Source organism: Panthera leo, chromosome B4 (genome assembly GCF_018350215.1).
Source record: "Panthera leo isolate Ple1 chromosome B4, P.leo_Ple1_pat1.1, whole genome shotgun sequence".
Lineage (NCBI taxonomy): Eukaryota > Metazoa > Chordata > Mammalia > Carnivora > Felidae > Panthera > Panthera leo.
Genome location: NC_056685.1, coordinates 103,583,928 through 103,602,050, shown reverse-complemented (window position 1 = coordinate 103,602,050; position 18,123 = coordinate 103,583,928). Strand labels below are relative to the sequence as shown.

Genomic DNA, 18,123 nt, shown 5'->3' with positions numbered 1-18,123 from the left:
TTTTTATTTTTTATTGTTTTTTTAATTAAAGCATAATTGACATATAGCATTATATAGGCTTCAGGTATACAACATAATGATTCAACATTTGTACACACTGCTAAATCATTACCACAATAAGTCTAGTTATCATCCATCACCACGCACAAAATTTTTGTCTTTTTTTTTCTTTCTTCTTGTGATGAGGACTTTTAAGGTTTACTCTCTCCATAATTTCCAAATATGCAATACAGTATTATTAAGTAAAGTCATCATGCTATATCCCCATGACATTTATTTTATAACTGGAAGTTTGTACCTTTTGACCCCCTTCACCCATTTCATCCAACCCCCTTCCGGTCCCCACTCTGGCAACCACCAATCTATTCTCTGTATCTGTGAGCTTAGGTTTTTGTTTTGTTTTGTTTTGTTTAGATTCCACCTATAAGTGAGGCCATTCAGTATTTGTCTTTTATCACTTTTAAGCAATAATTTTCATTTGATCAATAAAATTTGGTTTATTTGGTTAACTTATTGACTACAAAATGACTAATAACTGACAATATGGTAATATGTTATTGGTCCAACTATTAAATCTGAAACTGGGAATCTGGTATGTTCCAGAGAGACAACTTTTTCAGTCCCTACTCACATGGGCACTGGGTCTGTACCACATAAGTAAAGTATTTTCCTTCCATGTAATATGTGTGTCTTTGGCTTGATGACTAGAAACTCATGCTGACTGTAAAATAGTCTCTACTACAACTTAAAGATAAATGAGCTAAAGAGAAGCAAAGAAAGCCAACTGCCTCATAATGGCACTTAGACCCATGAAGAATGCAAACTGGTGTACCCACTCTAGAGAACAAATGGAGGTTCCTCAAAAAGTTAAAAATAAAACTACTCTACAATCTAGCAATTGCATTACTAGGTATTTACCCAAAGGATACAAAAATAATGATTCAAAGGGATACATGTACTCCAATGTTTATAGCAGCATTATCAACAACAGCCAAATTATGGAAAAAGTCCAAATGTTCATCAACTGATGAATGGAAAATGGTGGTATATACATACAATGGACTATTTACTCAGCCATCAAAAAGAATGAAATCTAGCCATTTGCAAAGACACGGATGGAGTTAGAGAGTATTATGCTAAGCGAAATAAATCAGGCAGAGAAAGACAAATACCATATGATTTCACTCATATATGGAATTTAAGGAACAAAACAAAACAAAAACATAAGGGAACATTAAAAAAAAAAAAAGGAGAGGGAGGCAAACCATAAAAGAGACTTTTAACTATAGAAGACAAACTGAGAGTTGCTGGAGAGCTGGGTGACGGGATGAGCTGAATGGGTGATGGGTATTAAGGAGGGCACTTGTTGTGATGAGGACTGGGTGTTAAATGTAAGTAAAGAAACACTAAATTCTACTCCTGAAACTAATATTACACTGTATGCTAACTAACTGGAATTTAAATAAAAATTTGGAGGAAAAAAAAAAAGAAAATTTCAAACTCTTTGATGCCTTGATAGAAAGAAGATTCATTAAGTCATTTTGGGTTCAGGTAGGATGGATGATTCAGGTAATATGTACCTACAATCTATATAGGAACCCCAATATAAGATAGATTAAGAAAGTACATCTGCACATGGCAAAGTTTTTAAATCAGAGCAACTGATATCCACAAGGTTATCTGCATTCCACTGTGGATATAAAGGTGACTGAATCCTGATCCCTGCCCTTCTATTACCTAGTATGATTGGTTAAATTGCTGGTAAAGTATCCGCGGAGTGTGAGCTTATCAAGTGGATGTATAGTGGATGGAAATGAGTACTGAGTTAATCTTTGCCAAACTACTTAAAGGGAAATAAGATTCAAGGTGACGTGATTTTTAGGGGGAAAAAAACAACACTTAGTCAAGAACACATGTAAGAGTTGATTCTGGGTAAGTGGTGAAGATTTACAATTCCTCTAAAATGAGAGAATGGAAGATACATGGAAGCACAATTGACACAGGACAAAAAGGGAAACTACATCTCTGATTAAAAATTTTTAGAATTGTAACATAGTTCTCATTCTTTTGTACCCTCTAGGTCCTGATGTCTAAACAGTCACAGGACAACCAGACAGAAGTTAAAGAGTACAGTTACAACTCATTACAGAAATTGTGCTTCATAGTGTGACCCAACTGGTTGAAAAATTAAGTCTACCACTATACGGCAAGTCACTTAATCTCTCTGTCCTTTTGTTTACAGAGCTATAAAAGTGCATTATATCTATTTCATAAGGTGTTGGAAGGAGTCAAAGAATACATATATAGTTTTAGCACAGGGCCTGAGCCACAGTAAGTGTTCCATAATTAGTTAACTGCTTTTGTATTGCCATAGTTGTTAGTATTAAAGAATGGAAAAGCTCAGGCATGAGCTAGAGAACAATTACATGTGAATTCCCTTCTCAATCCATTACAGACTCTACAAACATCCCAAATTTCAATGTGGCACATCCTCTAAATACTCAAAGAAAGCATTTTAACATTTTTACATCACGTGTTCCCCAAAGTTTGTTAGATCTATGCAATAACACAGTAAGTGGGAGAGCCTACAACTCATTGTCCTTGTACTAAATTTTTAAAAATTATATATATTTTAAAAATATATATAAATTATATATATCATAATCATATATATGATCGTATATAATATTATACATCATACATAATCATGTATATGATTATATATGTGATGATATATAATATTATATACCATATATAATCAGATAATCTATGATATATAATATTATATATATATAAGCTGTATGCAGTATGATTCCTGAGAAACTCATCTCTGCACTTAACATAAGCCATTTATCAAGGTCTGTCCATGCACACTAGGATCAAGATGAAAGCAACGAAAGAAACACAGGAAAGAATACTGTAAATGAATGTGTAAATCAGTAATAAATGCAGTAAACAAAATCAACAAGTTCCATAATTACAAACATACAAGAAGTCAAGTATTTTCTTTTACTGAAAGGTTGGAGGGAAAAAAAGTTCAAATATTCATACTTAGATGAATTAATTAGACTGTTCCTATCTTCTAATAAAAATAATATTAAAGCATACTGCAAGCAATGAATAATGTGGTCATTATATATTTTCCTTAAGCCAGAAAACCAACAGAGCATTTTTTAGAGAGAAGATTAATACTACTTTCTAGAGTCCAAGAAAAATTTCTAAGATAGGTAACAATTAATATAAAGCCTCTCTTCCCCCAACTTTGAGACTGTGGTACACATTTGAAATATTTACATATAAAACATGGTTTATTTTTTTCAAAGAGTATCAACATATTATTCCATATATATAATATGGATATTTTCCAAATGTTTCTGGGAATTAGATCTAGATGTTCTAAATTACTTTTAGTGGTCTCCTTGGAGAAGGGATAAAAAAAGAAAGAAAAACTAAAATTAATTGAGATGCTTTTTAAAAAAAAATTTTAATGTTTATTTTTTGAGAGAGAGAGACAGACAACAGAGCACAAGTGGGGGAGCGGTAGAGAGAGAGGGAGGCACAGAATCCGAAGCAGGCTCCAGGCTCTGAACTGTCAGCACAGAGCCCCACAGGGGGCTCGAACTCAAAAACAGTGAGATCATTACCTGAGCCAAAGTTAGACACAACTGATGGAGCCACCCAGGCGCCCCTGATTGAGATTCTTATTACAGAAACACTATAATGTATTTAGAAAGAGTACAGATGCTAAGCTCAGACTACCTGGGTTCAAATCCTGTATCTGCTACTTACTAGATTTATAAGATTAGGCAAGTTTCTTAAACTCTCCATATCTTCATTACCACACCCATTAAATGAGAATAAAAAACTGAGGAGTGCCTGGATGGCTCAGTCCGTTAAGCGTCAGACTTCAGCTCAGGTCATGATCTCCCAGCTCATGAGTTCGAGGCCCGTGTGGGGCTCTGTGCTGAGGAAATATTATTTCCTATTATTTCCTTCTCAGTCAAAAGGACAGGATGGATTGCACTGCAGTAACAATTGCAAACTCTCTGTAACTTGCAAAAACAAATGTTTATGTCTTACTCATACGACTTCACTGCGGGGTGGACTCCCCAAAGCATTGACATCAATGATTTTTGCTCAGCAATCCAGATTACATCTATTACACACGTGTTCCACGATGGTGGAGAAGACCGGAGAACTATAGATTGAAGCACTCACAGCTAAAGGCTTCACCCTGAAGTGACACACCTTCCTCTTCTCACCGCCTTGGCCAAAGCTAACTATATAACCCTGGGTATAGGGGGATATCCAATCCCCCTGCATGTCTGAAGTAGAAAACAGATACCACTGACTAATAATAACCATCACAGACTAATTTTATAATTCTCCCATTTTACAATTATTTTGGGCAAAGCACTGTTCAAAGACTGGAACCAAAATTCTAATCTCTAGGAATCATTTGTTTTCTCCACTAATAATGATCCTTGATTTTTTTTTTTTCTCCTACCCACCAAAATCGGGTGTCTAACAAACTCCCATTGGTAACTGGCAAACTTCATTTGGCCTTGATGAAGGCAGGGAGTAGGGAGGAAGGCAAAGTCAGGGCATCTGTGGTTTAGAAAAGCACTTAACTCTCAGCTGAGAATCAATACAACCCTGTAAAAAGAAGAAAAACTGTGGAGAGAAAGCAAAGTTAGATTTGTACAAAAATGGACTTTTCTAAGCTCCAATGCTTTGCTTACAGTTATTTAGCAAACAGTCAATGATACTGATGCTATATCCCTTTGACTACTATCTATCATACTAACTTTTTTTTTTTTTTTTTTTTTTTACAAATATCTACATTGGTCATGTCTAAGGTAGATACTGAGCATTCTTTTTTTTTTTTTTTTAAATCTTCCTAAAGTTCTTTTACCTAACTAATGTATCCACTTAGGAGAGAGGTCTTGAAAGATTATACTTGGGAAATATTTTTATTCTAATATCAAAACCTAAGGAGAAGTTATTCCTATTGTCCAGAGTCAGCTTTTAAGTCAAAGACCTATGGAAATTAATTGCTTCCCTTCCACTTAGAAAAATTTATATTTTAAATCAGTAAAATTCACTATTTACCTAAAATTCATAAACTAAATTCTACTGCTCTCTAGCTTAGAATCTGAAAGTGCTGCTTCTTTTTATTATTATTATTATTGTTGTTGTTGTTGTTGTTATTAGCTATTCTAGGACTTTCAACTGGACTATTTCAAACTCAAAATTCTTTTTTTTAAGTATATTTATTATTTTTGAGAGAGAGCAAGTGAGTGGAAGAAGGGCAGAGAGAGAGGGAGAGAGAATTCCAAGTGGGCTCCACACTGAGAGTGCAGAGCCTGATGCAAGACTCAAACTCACGAACCACAAGATCGTGATCTGAGTGGAAACCAGGAGTCAGAGGCTTACCTGACTGAGCCACCCTGGTGCCCCTCCAAGTTAAAATTCTTAAACTTCAGTTTTCCTAGATATCATAAGAAGAATGTCTCTCCTTTCCATGCACTGTCCTTTACCTCATTTGGCCCCAATACTAGCATAAGCACACAGAATCTGTCATAATAAATTCTCTATCCACATGGTTTAGCTAAAAGATTTGAGTTCCACATTCAGATGTGCTTCTAAAACTACAATTTAAAGAGGTTCTTAGATTCATATATATTGTCACAAAGATTCATTAGCCTCCTACATATTTCTCTTGCAAATGTCACACCACAATGGAAAGCAATGAGTTGCTGCTTGTTGCTTATCAAACTGGAATTCTTTTTAAAAAGCAGCAGAAGCAGCAGCAGCAGCAGCGGAGGTAACAGCAGAAGCAAATAACTTCGACCACTGGATTTCTTCCCCTCAACTAATAGTATATGGCATGAACAAAGGAAGACTAAGCCACCTTCCAGGAGGTGCTAAGCCTTTGGATTTTCCCCTACACCTGGTACTTGAACGGGTCACAGCCGATTGAATTTCCATTGTTCATTGATTGTGCCATTTGTGAGGCAATCCATCCTTGCTTATGTAATTGCAGCGTTCCTGTAGTTCACTTCTTTCTGCCCTGAAGGCTCGGCAGCATGAGGACTGAGAAAATTAGATATGGCACAGCCTCAAGCTGCTGACCTTCAGAATATAAAATAAGGCCCATCTTTTAAAATTGGTCTTTCTTGATGAGGTTACTCTGCAGGACTATATTTCCAGCAGGCAATTTTTCATGCTGACCATGTACCTTCTTAAAATATTTTTTGTATTTATAAAAAAAATGATAATTTAAATTTTAAATATGCCTGTACTGTGCACAATATTATGAATAAATTCATTTCATTTAGAGTTTGTCAAAAGGGGACCGATTTTTCATTTTTAGGTAAACCTCTCACCTTCAAACCAGAATTAAATATCATTTTAATAAAATCTGATAAATATGAAGGAAACGTCACAGACTCTTAATAAGTTTAAAAAAAATTCCCAAACAGTTTAATGTGGCTAACCAGTTGACTGCCAAAGTACTAAGATTCAGTAGCGAAATTAAATTACCTCCCGGTTACATAAAAATCCACATTATATTTTGCTTATTTGTTTTCCTTTGAAACACAGTCAAACTCAGAAAAGTTGCAAATACAAGAATAAAAAAACATTTTTTCCCTCTGAAACAGTTACTTACATGATGCCTAATAACCCCAGAATAACTTAACAAATCAACAAATTTTAATTATTTCACCCCTTTTCAACTGTCTCCGTATCTTCCCTGTCAAACTCACAATCAAATGTGGGATATCTAGCTTAATAGAATTGTTCCAGTATATATCAAGAACATACAGATTGCCTGAGTAGCTCTTTATTTCAACATTTAGGCTTTTCCATTGGGTTTCTTCCATGAACTTCTAGTATCTAAACAAACCAAAAAGATAAGAAACCACACAAAGTTCAACTTGCAAAAAACAGGGAGAGCTGCTGATGAGGAATGGGTTTCAGAATAAGCAAAATTCCCTTCATTCCTATGTCACAGATTTCATCACTTCTGCCATTAGTCAGAAGTTTCTCCTAAAAGGGGAGGAAGGAAAAGTAAAGATGGCGAGGAAAGTTACATAACCCAGGTACCTCCACACACAGTCATCTGGTCTCCGTACCTGTCTCTAACCCCTCCGCCATCGGTTCACTCTGTAACGCACTATTCTCGCCTTGGCCTCCATCTCTACATTGATACCACATTATGAAAAGTCACTGAGGGTTTCTGAATCAAAACTGCCTGTTCAATCCTCAATAGCCTCAAAACATCTCCAGAGCCCTTGACCTCTACTGACTTACCCTATTTTTATCTCTTCTCTCCCTCATGCTCCATGACACTAAAATATCCTGCTCTTCCTTTTACTTCTTTAAGTCTCATCCATTCTTACGGGGTATTTTTTTTCTTTCTTCTACTTGTCTCCTAAGTTCACTTCTTAGTATTTTGCTCTGCCTCTCCCTCTCTCCCCCTCCACCCCACTCTCCACTCAACATTCACAGGCTTTAACTCTCACATCTTTTTAACTTATAGTTAAATCTATAATTCTACATAAGCTCCACCCAGTTTTCAACCCATTAACTTTCACTTCACAATCAGTTGCTCCAGTTGGACATCTGACTCAAATTCTTGCAGTTACCATAAATGCCTTCCTTCCCTGAATCCCGCTGCCAGGAAGTCATGATGTCTCATTTAGCTTTCCATAGGGGCTACTCAGTTCTGGCCAAGTGTTGCCCACTGCAGATGGATATTCCGCTTTTTTTTTTCCAAAAGAAGACCAAAACTTGAATTGTTAATAGAAATGTAGATTTTAAATAAAATCTTCCAATGTTTAAATACTGAGAACTACCTAAATAAACAAAAACTCAGCACCTGGGGCAAACAAAACCTACCTTCAGGTTTACAGTCAGATTGTGATTTGTAGCCTAAGACATAAATGCAAATCCCTTTTTCTTATTATTCCAAGATTTTTAAAACCATCCTGAAACTACCTTCTGAATCCGAGGTCAGTAGTGCCCCGCCTTTCCTGCCCAATTGTGGTTTCACTTTCTGGTGTTTCAGTTACCTGAGGTCAGTCTCAGGCCTAATGTGATCTCACAGTGCCTATGTCATTCATTGCACTTGATCTCATTCTGTAGGCATTTTATCATCTCACATCATCACAAGAGGAAAGGTGAGTACAGTACAATAAGATACTTTGAGAGAGAGAGACCACTTTCACATAATGTTTATTACAGGCTATTGTTATAATTCTATTTTATTAGTTGCTGTTAATCTCTTACTGAGCCTAATTTATAAATTAAATTTTATGATAGGTATGCATGCATAGGAAAAAACAGTATATAAGTGTTCAGTTCTATCCATGGTTTCAGGCATCCACTGTGGATCTTGGAATGTATAAGGGGGATAAAGGGGACAATCCAAAATAACCTCTACAAGCCAACTGCTCTACTACATTATTCTCTAAGCACACTTGATTCTTTCTAACCTCTATGCCTGTCATGTTTGTTTCCCACACACAAAAAGTTTTTTCCTAAGTCCTATTTTCAAACGCTATCATTTCTCTGAAAACCTCCTAGACCACATTAGCTTATGGGAATATCCTTGCCCAAATCCAAAGACATTCATACCTAGTATTGTGTGTCAGGCACAGTCTCAGACACTTTACAAGCCCCTCTCCACCCCATATAATCCCAAAAAATTGATACTACAATCATTCCCATTTTACAAATAAGGGTATTGAAGCTGGCCCAAGGTAAGTGGCAGAACTGGAGTTGAACTCATAACTATTTTTTTCCAGTGCAGAAATAAGAGTAGGAAATTCATGTTTTGGTCATGCATTATATGATATATTATGTACCAGGAAAAAAATAAAAAAATCCGTAACATGACTCACAAGGCCATTCACCATATGGCTATTTTCTTCCATTTCTTGATAATTTCCCCATCATTCCTTAAGCCCCGGCCACAGTAGTCTTCTTTCAGTTTCTACAATCTACTGAGCTACTGCATACTTCATGGCCTTTGCATATACTGTGTTCTTTGCCTGGAATGTTCCTCCCCACTTCTCATGTCTAATCTCTACTCATTGGAATCTCAGTTTAAATATCATTTCCTCAAGACTCCTCCCATGATCCTTCTAGAGAAGACTATGTTAAATCCACCACTAACCATTGTACTGAATAGTATGTACTGCAATTCTAAATAAATAGCTCTGTGATAGTTTAGTCAATGTACATCCCCCCTGCTACTATGTGGTGAGTTTCTTCACTACCTTTTCCACAATTTTCTCTGTATTATCCACACAGTAAGTTAATGATTGATATCTTTAACTCTATGAACCATTTTAAGACTTGGAGGGATTAAACAACCTTTATCTCATAGCTAGTAAGTGAGATCTTGCATGTTGAAAAAACTATACTCCATTATAGAAATGTTAACCAACCTGAAACCATTTTCTAATAATCTGCATTAAGTTGGAGTCTTTCCTTTTCAGCTTATAGTCACTGTTAATAAATATTAAATTCTAAATCAAATAGTATATGAGAGTCTTATCATGGAACATTGTTTAAATAAAAATAAACAAAAATGGGATTGTAATGCTTCCATAGAAAGGAATAAATTGATGAACTAGACAGAAGAGTCAACCACAATGTGTAATGCAAAAGTAGATTGCCTAATCTTTATATCACAGGGTGGCAGCTCGATTTCAACTTCAGGATAGGCAGCAGGAATCCTAATTCGTGAGGAGAAACTAACCAAACATCCATTTTGTTGTTCCAGGATTAGAGAAACTACTAGGAATTCTAATTGCTTCCCCTTTGGCTATAGTTTTCCACTAAAGTCTCTGAAATAGATATTTCATCACCGTAGAAACCAGGTGTCAACAATGTGAATTGACCACCAAACTGAGAAAAAGGTGGTTCTTCACAACTTCCTAAAGCACCTACATATACCTGGGATTTATTTTCCAAAGATTGTAGAGATTACAGTACCAGAAGTGTATTGGGGCATCTGGGTGGTTCAGTCAGTTGAGCATCCGATTTCAGGTCAGGTCATGATCTCATGGCTCACGGGTCCAAGCCCCACATCAGACTCTTTGGAATCTGTGCCTCCGTCTCTCCCTGCCCCTCCCCAACACTCTCTCTCTCTCTTTCTCTCTCTCTCTTTCAAAAATAAACATTAAAAAAAATTTTTTTAAAGAAATATATTTTACAGGGCTATTGACTTCAGTGAAATGTTCCTTCAGTCTATCACCCTTAACGATTTCTATCCCATATTGAAATACAAATCAAAACCACATTGAGATACCACCTCACACTGGTAAGAGTGGCTAAAATTAACAATTCAGGAAACAACAGATGTTGGCAAGGATGTGGAGAAACAGGAACACTTTTGCACTGTTGGTGGGAATGCAAACTGGTATGGCTGCTCTGGAAAACAGGGTGGAGGTTCCTTAAAAAAATTAAAAATAGAATTACCCTGTGACCCAGCAATAGCACTACTAGGAATTTATCCAAAGGATATGGGAGTGCTGATTTGTAGGGACACGCATACCCAAATGTTTATAACAGTGCTACCAACAATAGTCAAATTATGGAAAGAGCCCAAATGTCCATCAACTGATGAATGGATAAAGAAGATGTGGTTTATACATACAATGGAATACTACTCAGCAATGGGAAAGAATGAAATCTGCCATTTGCAACAATGTGGATGAAACTGGAGGGTATTATGCTAAGTGAAATAAGTCTGTCAGAGAAAGACAGATATCATATGTTTTCACTCATATTTGGAATTTGAGAAACTTAACAGAAGACCATGGGGGAAGGGAAGGAAAAATAAGATACAAACAGAGAGGGAGGCAAACCATAAGAGACTCTTAAATTCAGACAACAAACTGAGGGTTGATGGGCATGCAGGTTCGGTGGGGGATGGGGACAATGGGTGATGGGCATTGAGGAGGGTACTTGTTGGGATGGGCACTTGGTATTATATGTAAGTGATGAATTATGGGAATCTACTCCTGAAGCCAAGACTACACTGTATGTTGGCTAACTTGACAAAAAAAAGAGATTTCTATCCCATGTTTATACTCCTGCATATGTAAATTACCATTGGGTAGTTTATGCCACTGTGAAAGCTAATATGCATTACTATTTATGTGTTGGAGCTTCTGATAGGCCTGCAGATTCTGAGCGGAGTTTACTTTCATGAAAAACAAACAGACAAGATTATAATGAAAAAAGAGAAGCCAAAGGGCATCAGAGATCTTGACTCCCTGTATGTCAGCTCCATCTAGAAGTTAGCTACAGCACCCTATGAACTCCTCAGTTTTCTTAAAGATTTGGCTACCCACATACACATTTCCAAGACCCCAGCTTCGAAGAAAATAAGCAAATCTCTTTCACATCAAATTGTGCCTATATCCTCTTACTACCTCCCAAAGACATATAGTAGCAAAAATCAGCAAATCTATGCATTCTGTTACTTTACTATAATTTTTTAAACTCATATGTCAGCTCTGCCCTAGACCCTAGGGATATAAAGATAAAAAAAAAAAGAGAGAGAGAGAGACATTTCATCCTGCCCTTGAATTTAGCTTTATAGAAAACTGTTAACCAATGAGGAGTGTCTGCAAATAAGTGTCCAACACAGTAATGGATTCTACTTGAAACTGAAAAGTCTTATTGATGAAGTTTAAGATTAGATATGTGATCTTCCACCTCGATTTCCCTGCCCAAATCTGCTCTGCCAACCAAAATTTTTAGTAAGATCGAATCACTCTTCTGAAATAAATACAAAGCCAAAGACTTATCTTTATTCACTTTGATCTTTTGGGCTGCTGTAAACAGGTTTGGCCATGCGATTCCAATTCCAAGAGCTCAAAGATGAAGAGTTCAGCTACAGTATTATCAAATGTCAGTGATCTACAATGTACTGAAGTTTTAAAAATACAAAGACCTTTTGGCAAAAATTCTCATTAAAAACATTTTATACACACAATTTTAGAAAATTTAGGCGAGGAATTAGAGATTAAGAAGAAGAAAAAAACAGAAAGAAAACCTCCAGGTCTAAAATGTCTACTTGATGAACTTTTGATTTCTGCATTCTCTGCACTCACCTAGGCCCTTGCTAACCCCAACCAAACCCTCTAACAATCTGTCCTTTCCCTTTCATTGCCACTGTCACTGCCTTACATCTGGCCCCCATTGGTTTTCACTTGGAAAAACTAACTTCTCTGCACATGGTTTTAAGGGGAGGGGAGGGTCACATAAATAATTTCAGTACCACACCTTAGGACAGATATGCAGACACAGACCTTTGAGAACACACTCTTAGGAAAGTTATTTAATTTCTGTTTTGATCTGAGAAACACAAAGAGGGTTTTCTGCTCCTAAAATAATTGTGGTTTAAGAGTGCAAAGATAGCTAGCTACTCTTCCTCCAACATTTATAAGGTCTATTTCATCCAAGACATGGTCTTGGGTCTTAAATCTTTACCCATTTAATCCTCATACTATTTCCACATTTATATATAAAGAAATGGAAGCAGAGATTAAATAACTTGGCTGTGAACACACCGCCAGTAACTGGGAGAGCTAGAGCTCAAACCCAGTATTCTAGCTCCACAGACCATGCGGTTAGTCACCATGACTCCCAAAAAGCAGGGGTCTTATATTACTCATGGGCATACACACAGTGCTTGAATCACCGTTGGCCCTGTTAAAAAGGGTTAGTCAAACACCACTGAAACAACTGAACTAGAAGAGAACATGTGTTCAGATTCTAAAGGAAAACAACATAAATATTCCAAACATTGAAGAGAGAACCCGGCATAGTGACAATATAGAACAGACTCTTATTGGCTTGGCCTTTCTCCATTCCATCTCCCTTGCTCTCAACAAGGAGACATTTGTCAAATGCAAACCTGATTGTGTCATTCCCCCAACTCACTGCTGGGAATTTGGAAATTTGGGAAAGTCCACTGTAGTGTTTCTCAAACTTTTACAAGAAACAACTCTCCCTAATGGCTGGAAGATGAGAGCAACCACGTTTTTAGGATTAGGCACATAGCCTAAAGAACACCCAGAACTCTGAACTCTCATAGCTGTGTGCCTCACCCTTACTATTCCGGCAAGTCTGGCATTTATTCTACAATGTATCTGTTTTGTTGTAATGCAAAACTGATGTGTATAACTACTTATAGTTGCAACTGCAGAAAAAAAAAATTGTATTCCTACCATGATTTCCAGCACTACCTGGCTATATGTGCATAATTTTGGAGAACCTCATATCACAGCTCCCTATACACGACAGGGCTATGGATCTAACCCAATCTACTGGTCAACACACAGAAATCCCTTCCCCTCCCAACCCTTGACTCACCAGCCAGCCCACTCCCCCACCTCTCCAGTCAACACAATTATTTGCAACCACGGTTACCAGCCAAATTTCAGCCACCTCCTGGTCTTAATAATTAGATCTTTGCCGACCTTGAGAAGATACAACCATACTTCCAGACCCTACTTAGGTGTGATTTTATTGAAGTCTTTCCTCAAATCTCTTCCTCCCTGCAGTATAGGGCACTTGACAGTACTTCCCTATTTGTTTCCGTGGTTGTCTCCTACACTAGACAGTGCTGTCCGTGGAGACAGACCCTTGTTTTTGACCGTGGAACATCTCCAATGCCAAGTGGAGTCCTGCCATATTGGTAAATCTCTGGTCTATAGGAAGCTCAGCTCATAATGGGTAAGCGAATTCCTCAAGAGAAGGGAGGAGAGTTGACTCTGGAACTAAATGAGATTCGAATGAAAAGATCTGAACACGTCTCCGCTCTTGATTTCCTGTCCTGACACAAGGCCGGATTCCCAGAGAACGGGACGATAAGCCCTGTCGCCCAAAAGTCGTGAGAGTTCTGGCTAGGCGAAGGAAGCACTCACCAACTGGTGGAAGGCGGGTATCTGTTCTCCAGCGTTTTGGTCCAGGGCTTGTACCAGCTGATCTGCTCGGCGGCTTTGCCCCAGAACCTCTCGGGGTCGGCCACCGAGGCCGCGAAGTGGGTCTTGTACTCGCCGCCACCGCCGGCCGACGACAGCGCTCGGCAGCCCCGACCCCCGAGCGCGCCCCGCGGGCCGGGGGCCAAGTAAGCCCTGCGGGCAGTGCCCGCGCCCCGGGCCGGCGAGGACCCGGGCAGGGGCCCCCCGAGTCCCCCGGCACCGGTGACTTTGCGACACTGCAGCCAGGACGGCTTCATCGCCGCGGGCTGGCCCCCGCCGGCAGCGCTGCCCGCGGTCCGGAGTGCACTTCTCGGGCGAAGACTAGGGCTCTGGCGACTTCCTGAGGCCCTCGGGGAGCAGGCGGGAGGCGGAGGCAGATCCCGAGGTGAGCCTGGGGCCCAGGAGTTTGGAAGTCACACTGGAGTTGCCGGGAAAAGCCGACCTGGAGCGGAGGGGGTGGGGACGAAGCAACAGGCTGGAGTGTTGGGGCTCGGGGGTGAGGGGTGGGGGGCCACAGAGTGAGGAATCCAGCCGCTCGGTGCATTCCCGACCCCGCGGCTCCCCCGGGAAACGCTGCAGACCCTCCAGCGGCCCTCGGAAGAGGCCGACGCGCCCAACTCAGTTTTCAAACAAACAAGTCGCGCGCAGCTTCTCGGGCTTCCTCTTTGGACTGCGCGCTGGTGGAAGCGCACCGCCTCTGGCCTGCGGCGGAAACCCACCGTCGTGGGCTTCGCGGCAAGGCCCCTGCACCGTTTGCGGTGTTTGTTTATTTTTTAAACTCGGCCCAGCCCCGGGATATTAAAAGCACAAGCGGCTCCAGGGCAAGGACTGCTCCAGGATTTCATCACAGCTGAGAGGGTAGGAGGAGTGGAGAAAGGTTGCAAAGAATTGAGTAGTGCTTCGTGAGAGTGATTGACAGGCCGCTTGAACTCGGATTCACCTGCTGCCCGACTCCCCCACAGTTGTAGGAGCTGAAAACAGAACCGACTTGTTGCATCTCTTCCCTTCCAATTTGCGTCCTTCGAGTTTCTGTGTCCTTTTATTTATTTATTTATTTATTTATTTATTTATTTATTTGTTTATTTATTCTTTTTTTTTTTTTTTTTTTTTTTGATGAGAAAACAAGAAAGCCAAAAGGAGGAGCTAGGTAAAGACGTGAATCAAACAAAAGGGAGAAAGAGGAAGCTGGGGAAAATGAAAACACAAAGGCCCTATAAATTATTATCTGGGTTTAACATTCTAAAAGCGCTTTCGCTGTTTTTTACACCCTAGTGAAATTCGGATGCGATCTTGTTTGCCTTAGCATTTGCCATTTTATTTGTAAAATTGTGTATCCCCAAATCAGAGGTGAGAAATAGCGGAATGTCCCCTGCCCCTGGGAAGGATAGTAAACTTGAGAAGCTGTTGCCAGTTTACTCTGTAGCAACAGAATAATCCGGAGATAAAGGCTAAACAGAACAGAGATAAATGTAATGCAGAACTTAGAAAAGTTAAATAACCACTTCAGTTATTCCCTTTCAACTGAGAAACAAGGCACTAGACTTTCCCCTGACACCTGCAGCCTACTTTATTCCTTCCAAAGGCTTCGCATCAAATGATTTCCAATGCTAAGAGTCACTCACTACCACTTGAACTCAGAGATAAAGCCATTTCACTTCCTAGTCTCTTCCTTTCATCTGCCCAGTTGCTTAATGCTGCTCCCTGGTATACAAGATCCCTTAACTCCAAATTATCCCCTATTGTATTACAATGATGTGCAGTTCCCTTATTTGCTTAAGAAATGTGTGAGCACCTACCCTGCAAGATACGGTTTGTTGGGGGAGATTTGAAGGAGGGAAGCAGACGTTATTGGCACCTACTATGTATGTGTGTGGTGCTCCCCTTTCAAATATGTTAGTGCCTATGATTCTCAAAGAAGTGCTAAGAAGTTGGAACTATTATCCCCATGTTTACAAATGGAGATTAGAGATAAATTAACTTGCTTGAGGGCAAGCAAAATAGGATTCAGACCTTGTTGACGCTCAGAGTTTGGCAGCCCCTGCACATTTCAGGGCCTGAACGCCCTTGACACTGATCACCATGGCCTCAAACTGGAGGGCTCTCTGAGTCGGTTTGCTCCACTTCTGTTCCTTACCCCAGAATACTCTACAAATAGTATCATTTTCTCTGTGTGTCATGACTGGAACAAGGTAGGGAATTTGACTCTGAAATCTATAATTTTTGCACTAAGGTGATAATCTTCCTATTTAGAAAGAGACAGAAACAGAAGGAGACAAGGAGGGAAGGAAGGAAGGAAGGGGAAGATTTTAGACCTCCAATAAAATATGACAAATTGAGTATCCACATCCATTCCTCTCCTACAAACCCCACTGAAAGAGAATCTAAGAGGGGCAGTAGTAGTGGTGGTAAAAACCTACAAGGGCAAAGAATAGGAGAAAATAACCAAATGAGAATTACAGGGTCACTTAAAGGTGAAGAGGGTCTTGAATTTAACTGCTTTTGTTGGAGAAAGGGATTTTCTCTTCAGAAACTTGGAATGCCTCAGGATTTCAAGGCCCGGATTTCCTCTGAAGGTTCAGAATGAAGGTTTAGGGCTTAAAAACAAAAACATTAATTGAAACATTGTGTGAGACAAAGACTATCACATTGCTGGGTGAAACCATTTTCTCTGGACCTGGCAATACATGGTCTTATTTTAAGTAATTGTACAAAATAGATTACTGGGTCCCTTGGATGGCTTAGTTGGTTGAGCCATCCAACTCTTGATGTCAGATCAGGTCATGATCTCACAGTCATGAGATCAAGCCCCATGTGGAACTTAGAGCTGGGCATGGAGCCTGCTTAAGATCCTCTCTCTCCCTCTTCCTCTACCCCTCCCCCACACAAATGCACATGCTCTCTGAGAGAGAAAGAAAGAAAGAAAGAAAGAAAGAAAGAAAGAAAGAAAGGAGAGAGGAAAGAGAGAGAAAGGAAGGAAGAAAGGAAGGAAGAAGGAAAGAGAAAGAAAGAAAAAAGAAAGGGAAAGAGAAAGAAAAAGAAAGAAAGGAGGGAGAGAGGAAAGAAAAGAGAGAGAAAGGAAGAAAGGAAGGAAGGAAGAAAGAACGAACAAAAGAAAGAAAGAAAGAAAGAAAGAAAGAAAGAAAGAAAAAGAAAGAAAAATTCTTGAAAAAAAAAATAGATTGTTAATGTAAGTTCCAGTTCAGGCCACAGGAAGAGCATGAGTGAAGATACAGTCCAGCAAAGGCAAAGAGCATAGTGTATAAGTAGAACACGAGTGAGCAATGAGACTAGAAATTTTTATTGGAGCTCAATATGGAAGTGCAAAATAATGCCAAATGCAGACCAGAGTCAGAGGGTACACACTGGCCTTTAAATTAAGCCACTCAAAGCCTGTTGACTGGCCACTAAGCTTAAGATCATTAACCACTGAGTCTCATTTTGGATCCTAGTGCTGGTGAAATTTGGAAAATTATTTACTCTCTTACACTGTAATATCAGTATCTGTATTCTGAGGCTCACAATCCTTATTTAACAGGATTGTTGCAAGATTTAAATATGTGTACATTGATTAGCATCAGGTCAGTAGCAAAACAAGCCAATTTAGGACAGCAGCCAAGCCTATAAACAACCAACCAACCTTAAAGGTCAACCGCAAAAGCCTCCAGCTTCATCAACATACCTAAAAATTTACAATCAGAAAATTATGAAAGAACTTATTTTAATCTAAATGTGCATGGGGGCAGTCAATTAAGCATCCAACTTCGGCTCAGGTCATGATCTCACATGTTTGTGCGTTCGAGTCCTATGTTGGGCTCTGTGCTGCCAGCTCAGAGCCTGGAGCCTGCCTTGGATTCTGTGTCTCCCTCTCTCTGCCCCTCCCCCACTTGCACTCTGTCTCTGTCTTTCTCTCCCTCTCAAATATAATTATTAAAAAAAAAATAACTAAAAATTTAAATTTAAATTAAAAAAAAGCATGGGGATATCTGGGTGGTTCAGTCGAATGAGCATCAGACTCTTGATTTCAACTCAGGTCATGATCCCAGGGTCCCAAGATTGAGCCCCGCATCATGCAGGCTCTGTGCTGAGCATGGAGCCTGCATATGAACGTTTC

General features: G+C 39.3%; 1 protein-coding gene across 1 annotated transcript in view; it reads right to left on the bottom strand.

The window, feature by feature from the left end:
- ACSS3 (acyl-CoA synthetase short chain family member 3) overlaps positions 1-14,690 on the bottom strand; it is a 160,283-nt gene extending 145,593 nt beyond the window's left edge. The window contains exon 1 of the mRNA XM_042947255.1: positions 13,956-14,690. Within this exon, the coding sequence (XP_042803189.1) occupies positions 13,956-14,269 (314 nt within the window). The 5' untranslated portion in view covers positions 14,270-14,690. The remainder of the gene's footprint in view (positions 1-13,955) is intronic.
- Between the last annotated feature and the right edge of the window lie 3,433 nt (positions 14,691-18,123).